This window comes from Jatropha curcas, chromosome 2, assembly GCF_041381405.1.
Source record: "Jatropha curcas cultivar XTBG-Jc1 chromosome 2, XTBG_Jcur_1.0, whole genome shotgun sequence".
NCBI classification, from domain to species: Eukaryota; Viridiplantae; Streptophyta; class Magnoliopsida; order Malpighiales; family Euphorbiaceae; genus Jatropha; species Jatropha curcas.
In genome coordinates this window covers 25,414,509-25,425,758 of record NC_143152.1, presented here as the reverse complement: position 1 = coordinate 25,425,758, position 11,250 = coordinate 25,414,509, and the positions used below count along the sequence as shown (strand labels likewise).

Here is an 11,250-nt window from a genome sequence, read left to right as displayed (position 1 = left end):
ATTTCTGCCCTTAGTCATATTCATCATATGCCAAATACTTGGGGTAGGGGTTCACATATAACTATTTATTTTCTCCTTTCAAATTTTTATATATTCAATCAAAATGCTTATCAATTTTTTACAATTAAACAAGGTATTGGAAGATCTAATTATAATGCAATAAACTTTTATGAATTGAAATTATATTTTTAATTTTATTAGTTCACCATATTGGCGTAATTTCATTATTTATTTAATATTAACATTATAGATAAATTAGATTCCATTAGTTTTATAATTACATTATTTAGCAAAAAAAATAAATGTTCTTTTTTGAAAGAGAAAAAAAACATAAATGTTTATTAAATGAAAAAAATTATTATAATGAAACCCATTATAATTCCATTAGATTTCATTAATTTGTAACTCTATTCAATAAAAAAATTAATGCTTATTAAATGTAAATAAAACGTAACATCAACATTTTTATATTCTAATATATTGCGATATCAAAAGTTCAATGCTTTAGAAATTATATATTTAGATAGATAGGTTGAATAAATTATTAAAATTGACTATAATATTTTGATCTATATACATTAATTATCCCATTCCTAATTTCTTCTACCTTATCCTTTTAAGATTCCTTGCACTCTAGAATCTTTAATTCAATGGCTGCTTTACTATGGTGCCATCTTCTTCTCCACGCGAATTGACCAATCAGTTTACCACTTGGCTGTTTGTTTGAGCTTATCGCGGGGCTGGGGCAAGACCGTTTTATATCTTTGGTATTAATTCTGCGGTCAAGATTCATCATATGTTTCACATGGACGGCTATGATGAGGTTTCTTCAACTCATAGCTCATCTCTGTTGGTAACATATTAAAAAAATGAATTAGACCCCTTATAAGCAAAGAAAATTAGTATAGGAGCCATCGGTAGCAAGGACAAGAAGAGCCATGGTATTGAAACTCGTGTTTCTCATTTCTCTCTTAGTTACCCTAGCAAATTCCCATGATTTCAGTGTTACCTACAATGGCTTCAGATCCACTGATCTCAACCTTGATGGTATAGCTGCAATCACCCCTAGTGGTCTTTTAAGGCTTACTAATAATACCAAACAGGAAAAAGGGCATGCCTTTTATCCGAACCCAATAGAATTCAAGAATTCCCCAAATGGGTCTGCTTTCTCTTTCTCTACTACCTTTGTTTTTGCTATTGTATCCGAATTTCCAACTCTTAGCGGCCATGGAATTGCTTTCGTGATTTCACCAACTAGAGGCCGTCCTGGATCTCTTCAAAGCCAGTATCTTGGTCTGTTCAACGAATCCAATGACGGTAATGATACTAATCATGTTCTTGCAGTGGAGCTTGACACAATCACCAGCAATGAATTCGGTGATATCAATGATAATCATGTGGGTATTGATATTAATGGGTTAAGATCTAAATTAGCTGCTCCGGCTGGGTATTATGCTAATTCTGGAGGTAAGTTTACTAATTTAACTCTAATTAGTGGCCAGCCAATGGAAATTTGGGTTGATTATGATGGTTTAGATAAGAAAATTAATGTCACTTTAGCCCCAATTAACTTGGTTAAACCCAATTCTCCACTTTTGTCTTTACATTATGATTTGTCGCCAGTTTTGCAAGATTCCATGTTTGTTGGTTTCTCATCATCTACTGGTTCTGTTCTAACATCTCATTACGTATTGGGTTGGAGTTATAAAATGAATGGGCAAGCTCAAGCTCTAAATCTTTCTCAACTTCCAAAGCTTCCAAGAATTGGACCTAAAAAAAGATCAAAATTTTTAACCATTGGCGTGCCTATAATTGCTTTAAGTTTGGTTTTGATAGCAATTTTAGGTGTGGTTTATTTCATAAGAAGGAAAAAGAAGTTTGCAGAAGTTCTGGAAGACTGGGAACTTGATTATGGGCCTCATAGATTCAAATACAAAGATTTGTATATTTCCACTAAAGGATTTAGGGAAAAAGAATTATTGGGTAGTGGTGGATTTGGTAGGGTCTATAGAGGAGTGTTACCAAGTTCAAAGATTGAAATTGCAGTAAAAAAAGTGTCTCATCAAACAAGACAAGGAATGAAGGTGTTTGTAGCTGAAATTGTTAGCATTGGCAGGCTTCGCCACAGGAACTTAGTCAGTCTTTTAGGGTATTGCAGGCGAAAAGACGAATTACTGCTGGTTTATGACTATATGCCTAATGGAAGTCTTGATAGGTATATTTATAATCAACCAAAGGTAACTCTAAGTTGGAGTCAAAGATTTAGAGTTATTAAAGGTGTAGCAGCAGGGCTATTTTATTTGCATGAAGAATGGGAACAAGTTGTTATTCACAGAGATGTTAAAGCTAGTAATGTGTTATTAGATGGTGAATTAAATGGAAGATTGGGAGATTTTGGGCTTGCAAGATTATATGATCACGGAACAGATCCTCAAACAACTCATGTTGTTGGTACACTTGGTTATCTTGCACCTGAGCACACTAGAACAGGGAAAGCTACAACAAAAACTGATGTTTTTGCTTTTGGAGCATTTATGCTTGAGGTTTGTTGTGGTAAAAGGCCAATAGAGAGAATGGAGGATGAAGAAGATATAATTTTGCTTGATTGGGTGTTTTCTTATTGGGTTAGAGGTGAAATTATTGACGCTAGAGATACAAATTTGGGTGCAGAGTATGTGGAAGAAGAAGTTGAGTTGGTTTTAAAACTTGGTTTGTTATGCTCTCATGTAGACCCTGAAGTGAGGCCAAGTATGCGCCAAGTTGTGAGGTTTTTAGAAAGGGAAATTCCTGTACCGGAGCTATCATCGGTTGGCGTCTCGGCGTGTGGACTGTCCTTTAGATATCGTGAAGGTTTTGATGATTTTGTTATATCTTGTCCGACTTCGATGGATAAGGCTTTCTCACGTTCATCTTCTGTAGCAGAGTCTCTTCTTTCCGGAGGACGCTGATTTTTTTTGTTTTTTTTCCTTTTTTCCTGTGTACTTGTTGATAATAGAGTTGTTATTTACTTATTTATTTTTTCGAAAATGGTTACAATTGACTTATAATAATAAAATAATAGTGGGTTGGATAAATGTTTAGGATACTCCTTTGAATTCAAATGGGGACCTCCTTGATATTTTTTGATTTCATAAAATTTATTTTCCCTTTTAAAAACAATGTTGCTTGTGTGGTATAGAAACTTAATACTGGACTTTCCAAGTGAAGACAAATTAGATAATGTATTTATTGATTAAACTAATGTTTTATTGTCGGATTCAAAGAAGAAGAATTTCCAGTTAATTGTTCCTTTTTTTTTTAAAAAAAAATAATCCTTATAGCAGGAATTTTGGATAAAGTTTCGACTTTTGTTTTATTTGTTTTGAATTTTTTGTTTGCTGTAGGTATTAATTGTGTTTAGATGTTTTTTTTTTTTTTTTTTTTTTGAGAAAGAAAGTTTGGATTTATATATTAGCTGAAATTAAACTATTTGAATATTTGTTTAATCAATTAAATGCAACCAACACACGATCCACAGGAGAGGCAATGATGCATGAACTAAAACTCTCATATAGACGAGGACATTTTAGTCTTTCATTATAACAATTGACGGTAAAATTCTTTTTTATAAAAAAGAAAAAGTTACCTTTCCGTTGCCGGGAATCGAACCCGGGTCTCCTGGGTGAAAGCCAGATATCCTAACCGCTGGACGACAACGGAAAGTGCTGCTCATTTTCGTTTACGCAACTTATAATGGTAACAGACAGCAAGTCCCTCACAAGCGTAACTCTTAGTTAGTCACAAACTCGCAATTGAATTAGTAAATTTATATTGGTTTTATTTTCTTGATAATTTATTCTCTACTTTATTTTCAATTTTATAGGATAGCATTAATTTTATGATGAATTAGGTTTTAAGTACTGAATTAGGCTCTTGAACTTTTTCAATATAATAATTTGTTATTTACCTTATAATTTTGATTAATTGAACTTGAATTTATCCCGAAACTCAAATTGAAAAGCAAATATATCAAAGTACATTCAATAAATTAAAAGGTAGATAAATAATAAGACATTAATATCAAATTTATAATAATCCATTCTAAATTTATTTTTGGGACATCAGTTTATGGAGTCAACCTTTGGTAATTTTGCTGTCATTCCAATCATTTTCTTCCATTTATGTTTTTAAATTCTGATTTTTTTAAATAACAAAATGGATATATTTAGAGTCTTTTAGCTGAAATTTGAATTTATTCAAGAGTCAATTAGACTGAAAAGAATCTATTAAAGCTGATTAAACCAATTGAAAAAAAAAAAAATCAAGGACCAATTTATCACTTTAACAAGACAAAATCATTGCAAACAAGCACGTGGTTGAGCAACAAATGCTCTATGAACTACACGTTATTTCAGTTAAAATGATATTGCTTAAACACAACGACGTTTCAATCTTAGAAAATGAAACTAATCAACAAGGTGTCTTACATTTTGCAAGTCTTAAAATATTATCCACATGAGGTTTTCTTCTGCAATCTACATCATCGACCAACTGAATTGAACGATTCGGTGAATGTCATTGAAGGTGCACTATAATTGAATAAGGCAGGACCATAGGACTCTCCTTTCTGATCTTGACTCGGAAGATGAAAATCAAAATTTTCTGGGATCGAAATGTGACCTTTCAGGTACAGCAGAACTTGTGACATTCTTGGCCTAACTTCTGCAACAGGATGAGAGCACAGCAGGCCAAGCTTTAAAAGTAATATAACCTCATCAACCTTAAAATCATTATTCAGTTTTGGATCCACCGTACTTAAGATCTTCCCTTCCTTCCATCTCTGGTATACCCAATCGACCAAATTCACCTCTTCAGGCAAAACTCTTGACTCCACTGGCCTTCTACCACAAGAAACCTCCAAGCAAAATGCCCCAAATGCATACACATCAGTGCTAGTAGTTGGCTTGCCATTTTTAGCAAGCTCTGGAGCTATGTATCCAAAAGTACCTGCTACATGAGTTGTTTGAGGATCTTGTGCATGTTGGCTACTTCTTGCAAGCCCAAAATCACCCAATTTTGCATTTAATTTATCATCTAACAACACATTGCTTGCTTTAATATCTCTATGAACAATAACTTCTACCCATTCTTCATGAAGATAAGTAAGTGCTGAAGCAACATCTTTGACAACCTTAAACCTTTGATTCCAATTAAGAGTTTGTTTTGCATTATTGTAAATGAACTTGTCAAGACTAGCATTAGGCATGTAATCATAAACCAAAAGGAGCTCAGCTTTACCACGACAATATCCAAGGAGGCGAACCAAATTACGGTGACGCAGTCTACAAATGGTTGCAATCTCAGCTACAAATTCTTTCATTCCTTGTTTAGAATTGTGAGAAATCCTTTTTACTGCAACCTGAATTTTTGATACGGGAAGCAAACCTCTATAAACTTCTCCAAATCCCCCTTTTCCAAGAATTTCACTGTCTTTGAAACCTTTAGTAGCTGAATATAAGTCCTTATATGAGAATCTATGAGGTCCATACTGAATCTCCCAATTTTCAAGTATCTCATGGAATTTAATTTCCTTTTTCCTAAAGAAAAAAAGAAAGGATATTATTATAAGCAGCACCACAACTCCGGTTAAGGACAATCCGATTGCCAATATTTTCTTCTTAGTTTTGGGTAGGTCTTCACTGGATAGAGATTGTAGTCGTGACAAATCTAGTTGGGCCTTACCTTCCACCTGAAAGCTCCAGCCAAGAATATAATGGGACTGTACCAGTCGACCGGTGGAGGACGTAAATCCTACATATATCTGGTCTAAAATAATAGGAGAAATGTCTCTGTTCAAAGACAAAAGTGGAAGTTTAGGTTTACTAACTTGAATTGGAGATAAAGTAACATTAAGTGGATTATCCTTGGCATCATATTCTATCCAAACTTGTATTCTTTCTCCACTTGCAAGACTCAAATTCTTGAACTCACCAGTTGCGTCTACAAAATAACCAGCAGGAGCTGATTTTACAGATGTTAAGCTGTTGATGTCAATGCCAACATGATTTTCATTAACATCATAAAACTCCTGGTTCTGAAACGTGTCAAACTCAACCGCAAGAATATGATTGGACGGGTTTCCATCATTTGTTCGGTTAAATAATCCAAGATGTTGAGATGCTGCTCCAGAAAATTCTTTGGAAGGAGCAATCACAAAAGTCATTCCGTGGCCATTGAGTTTGTTCTCGTCAGTGACAATGGCGAGTATAAAAGCAGTTGAGAAAGAAAACGCCTTGCCGCTTGATGAATTCTTCAAAATCTGTGGTTGAGCATAAAAAACACGTCCAACTGTAAAAGTTGATGCGTTTGTAAGTCTGAAAAGATTATCACTGGAGACTTCTGCTCCACCATCTAGATCTATATTTCCGTTGAAGGTAAAACCGCCGGTATTGGCGGCTGCCACTCTGATCAAAGCAGTTACTGTCACAAAATATACTTCAAAAGACATTTTCATAATCTCAGTGGTTTTTGGCTGGTGCAAATTTTGTATTCTTCTTCTGTGTTTCAGACTTTCAGTTTATTGTTATTGTTAAACTCTAGAAAAGTCAGCAAGTCTATGCGTGTTAAATTTCAAAAGCTGCGGCTCCATTGTATTAGAACTTTGATTGATTGAACAAAGCTTATTTTTAGATCCACGTGTTTGACTAACCTGTAGTTCTGCTTCAATTTATTATTATTATTATTATTATTATTATATTTACAATTCTTCTCTTTGGAAGGATTTTTGCTTGAATAATATAAATCCCAATCCAAACATGCAAACACATGCATGTGAAAAATAAAAACTATATTTTTTGTGGAAAATAATATTTATTGAAGTACTGTATCCTGCACAACTAAAGGGTGAGTTGCTTACTTTTTGATTTGAATTTATTTTATTATTTGAGCCATTTTTTATGTAAATGATTTAATTTGACACTGAATTAATCAACCACATTTATATTAGATAATTCATCTATAATGTTGAAATTTTGAAATCATCTTTATAATTTTTATACTTTCATATCACCTTAAGAATAATATTAATGAAATTCATTAATTTTCTTAAACATTTTTAGACTAAGATAATTTATATATTGATTTTGTATTTTTTTTTTATCAAGTAAGTATAATTTTTATTTTATTTTTTTAAAAAAATTAAGTATAATTTTATTGAAGCATAAAAGATTTATTTACTAATACACTAGTACACTAGAATATAAAGACTTTAAGAGCGACGCACGAGGATTTAGTTTTTACACAAAAGAATGAGGGACGGACACGTTTAAACGACGTATATATCGCTTAAACACAGCGTTTCGTTCTTGAAAGAAAAAAAAAAGTTGAAAGGGCCATGGCCCACGCTGCCTCTTTCCTCTGCGAAGGCCAGGAACTGATCCAGTGGAGCTAGAAATGGGAAAGATCGATCAAATTTAATGGAAAGGAATCAATCAATCCAATAAGAAATGCCAGTGAGAATAGTTGAGACCTCTGCACCTTCTCAAATCTCAGGTGATTCTACTCTTCATTTTGAATTTGGACTGTGCTTAGGGTTTCTCTTTTGAGAATAATTGTTTGATTATATATAAATTTTATATTTCAGCTTAATCGAACCCTAACATATATGTATATGGTTCATTGTAAAGGTGCAAACTCTGGACAAACATCGCCTCCATTTTGTACTCTTTTGAGTGTTGGACAGGTTATTTTTCATTTTTTTATCTTGTTATTCTTCTTCAATTCGTTATCCTTATCGACTGATGGATTGATTGAGCCCATAAAATTAGCGTTTTTATCATTTAATTTCCCAATTTTTGGTTAGATTTGCATGCGTGCATATGATGCCAAATTGCAAAGATAAGTTGAAATAATTTTGTTTGCAGGCCTTTTCTGGCACCCAGAATGTTTCTAGCATGCAAAAAGATGAAGCATGGAGAGTTAATGTCCGAATTCAAGGATGTGACCTTGATCATGGTTACTTATGTGGCACTATGGAAGCTTTGAATGTTCCTATGGCTGATACACCAGTAAGCCTCTTCTTTTCTTTCATCTGTGAAATTTTTAGTTTGGTTTCTCTTCTTTCCTTCATTTTTCTTTCTCTTAATATAATTCATTGAGCTGCAAAATAAGGTAATTTTCTTTTTTGGAATATTGCAACATTGGACAATGAAGAATTGAGCATTTATATATATATATTATCCTTAAGAGTTTGTGCATTTTACTAATTTTCCTCATCTTGTTGAAACATGACTTGGTAGGTTTCTATCAAAATAATTTGTTTCCACTTTATTGATATGTATATTAATTTTGATTATATGCAATCTATATAAGCAAAATTTGTTTTTGCTCTGTTGCTCTTATGTCGTTTATAGATTATAGGACATCAAATGCTATCGTAGTTTTGATGCTCCAAGTTTTGTCCATAAAATTTTTTCATATATCCCTCTTTTTTTAGGGTAAATTTTTCTTGCTAGCACGCTTTGAGTGGGTCTGGAAATCTCATGGACCTCATTATACGATAGATGGGTTCCATAAAATGCCACCAAATTTCTTCTGGTTTGGCTCAATATAATCCAGTGGTACAAAATATTTTTCAGTCTTCCATTTAAAAATGTACTTTATTTACATGTTATTCGTGCCAGGTAGTAACATTCTGGGAAGGGGAAATTGTTGACGGCAAGAATTACACTTTCTTCACTGGCAAATGGGAAGCATCGTATGTACCTTTTGTCCATTCTTCCTTTGTTTCTTAAGGTTGAATGAAATATAGATAATAGTGATGGTGGACAAGAACTCTATGTTAATAGGGTTGATTGCTTAGTTGTATATATATCAAATTTCAGTTTTCCCCTTCTAATCAGTTTAAGATATTTTTAAACAGGCCAGAAGATGATATAAGACATTGGACAAAGTTTCCATATTTCGCCCCCTTCTCGGTAAGAAGTAAGAACTTATTATATCATCCTGGAGGATCTGCTCATTACTGACTTTGCGCTTTGTAGTGCCAAGTGGAGGTTGACGGTGGCAAATCCTTGGACTTGAGTAACTACCCATACATATTTATGGTAATAATTTATACCCAATCATATCATCAATTTGTGAAAATTATCAACATATCATACATTTATAATTTTTTTGTTCTTTTCTATGATTTTGTCATATAGAGATGGAAAGAGCAATATTTTGTCAATGTTGGAACAGACTGTGGATTAACCATAGCTGGGTTTTACTATGTTTGCTTCTCTTGTGCTGATGGGTCAATCAATGGCTTCTATTATGATCCTAATAGCAGGTACTTTTTTTTTTTTTAATCCCAACTTCATTAAAGGCATTCTAGATTGTACAATTTCTCATTTGCTGTGAGAATATGAAACGTGTACAATTTCTCATTTGCTGTGAGAATATGAAACGTTAATGATTGATGTATGTCCTGAAAACCAGTTGACTGGTCTTGAACACCTTTCAGTTATTTTTTGACTTCTGTCTTTGGGAACAAACTAATGGATAAAATAATTGCTTGAATCAACCTGCAGCCCATTTCAGAAGCTTGAACTGAAATCCACAAATGAGGGAAGATCAGGCTTCAGTTTTTCATCTTATGAGTTGCAGTAAATCGGAGCAGGCACACTTGATACCAGGATTAGCTCGTGTCCCAGCTGAACTTGTTAACTGGAGATTTTCAACTAGAACTAAATCTCTGAAAATCATGGCGCATTTTCTGGGGCAGAGGTTATCAGTGCATATGAGAATTGTTTTAGAAAACTTCACGGGACGCCGAACCTTTTGATGTGTTCTGTTCTCTCCTCACTGAAGAATGGTGTATTCTTATCACAAGTATTTATCTTTCAAACTGAATAAGATATATGATATCTGGTAAGCCTTGTGAATTTTACATTATGGTTATTACAATATTTAACTTTCAAAAGCATTTTGTTCACTCGTCTGCATCTTTGACAAAAGTTTCGTTGTTCTTATACATGTAATTCAAGTTTCTTTTGATGACCAGTTGGAAAAGTTTAGCATTAAGCTTCCTACCACCAGACACTAGTAACTGGTTGGTATATTTGATAAAAATGAAGTGAAATAATTTTAAAATTTATTCGATATTATAATTAAAATACTAAAAAATAAAATTTGTAGATTATAGTATTTGATTCTCAAATTATTCGTTATCAACTGTTGTTAGGTGTTACTCCTTCAGTTCTATTAGATAACTAACTTTTTCAGTTCTTAAAAAAAAAAAAAAAAAAAAAAAAAAAGAACTCCAAAAAATTCGAAGATTATATTAATTATTTTTTTAACTTTACCTTTACCTCTGTATTTTTAATAAATTTTATCGTTAATGAAAGTGTAGCTTAATCTAATGGGGTGTTTTAATTATTTTTTAAAATCCTTTTTTGAAAGGAATTATTTTTTTAATTTAGATGGGAAATAAAAAATTATCAAATTTATTTGATAGGACGGAGAGAGTAATAACAAATTACAACCATTGAAACAATCATCAATTAATTATAAAATGCAAGCATAAATATAAAGCGTAGTCTTCACTTTAAAATTTATTGTAAAAATGCATAGCATTAAATTTCATGTACTGATTTCTTTTCCGAATGAAGAAGAAGGTCTCTGATAATTAGCTGTGGCTGCAATCAGAGTTCATCCCAATCGCATTATCAATTCAACCAGCAGTGGGTCCACTCCCAGCTGGAAAACGCCAAATACCGTGAAAATCAGGACCCACAAAAGCAATAATATCTTCTCTATTCTATATACACTTGTCTCACTTTCCTCCATTTGGATCATTTCTCCATTTGTGCTTGTCATCTTGCACAGGGCCATGCTTAATAGTTCCATTTTCATTTTTGAAAATGGTCCTTTTATTAGTTTTTTTTTATAATATCCTTATAATATAATTTATAACAATAATTAATATATATAGAATTACTAAATATTTAGTCAAATATAAATATAAAATTATTAAAACATGTGTCAAGATATTAATTTTTTATTAAAAACTCTATAAATAATTCCAAATTTAATCAAAAAATTATTAATATACGGATATATATGAAAAAGGAATGATAAATGTTTTGAACTAATTAAACTACTATTTTTAATCTGTGTGAGAGAAAATGATCTAACTATTTTTTTTGGGACGGAAGGAATAGAAGGGATGAGAGAACAAATCCTCAACCAAAAATTAAGACAACAGAAATCTTACCTGTGGCCAAACTA

At 32.6% G+C, this 11,250-nt stretch overlaps 3 protein-coding genes and 1 non-coding gene across 5 annotated transcripts; 2 read left to right on the top strand and 2 right to left on the bottom strand.

Moving 5' to 3' along the window:
- Positions 1–680: 680 nt before the first annotated feature.
- Positions 681–3,085, top strand: LOC105636331 (L-type lectin-domain containing receptor kinase IV.1). The gene has a single exon (XM_012219591.4). The coding sequence runs from the start codon at positions 939–941 to the stop codon at positions 2,946–2,948; it is 2,010 nt and encodes a 669-aa protein (XP_012074981.1). The 5' UTR covers positions 681–938; the 3' UTR covers positions 2,949–3,085.
- Positions 3,086–3,627: 542 nt separating this feature from the next.
- On the bottom strand, positions 3,628–3,699 carry TRNAE-UUC (transfer RNA glutamic acid (anticodon UUC)). Its single transcript has one exon. It is a non-coding gene; the product is annotated as a tRNA-Glu (tRNA).
- Positions 3,700–4,293: 594 nt separating this feature from the next.
- Positions 4,294–6,617, bottom strand: LOC105636380 (L-type lectin-domain containing receptor kinase V.9). Its single transcript, XM_012219639.4, has one exon. It carries the CDS (start codon positions 6,491–6,493, stop codon positions 4,520–4,522), a length of 1,974 nt encoding a protein of 657 aa, XP_012075029.2. The 5' UTR covers positions 6,494–6,617; the 3' UTR covers positions 4,294–4,519.
- A 684-nt stretch (positions 6,618–7,301) lies between these two features.
- Positions 7,302–9,955, top strand: LOC105636330 (glucose-induced degradation-like protein). 2 transcript variants are annotated; one of them, XM_012219590.4, is made up of 8 exons: positions 7,302–7,530; positions 7,665–7,720; positions 7,902–8,045; positions 8,661–8,734; positions 8,900–8,954; positions 9,021–9,083; positions 9,183–9,310; positions 9,552–9,955. In XM_012219590.4, the coding sequence occupies exons 1-8, from the start codon at positions 7,485–7,487 to the stop codon at positions 9,628–9,630; spliced, it is 645 nt and encodes a 214-aa protein (XP_012074980.1). In that variant the 5' UTR covers positions 7,302–7,484; the 3' UTR covers positions 9,631–9,955. The 2 variants fall into 2 exon arrangements, with proteins under 2 accessions (XP_012074980.1, XP_020535795.1); XM_020680136.3 differs by having other exon boundaries at positions 7,378–7,530; positions 7,622–7,720.
- The last annotated feature ends 1,295 nt before the right edge of the window (positions 9,956–11,250 follow it).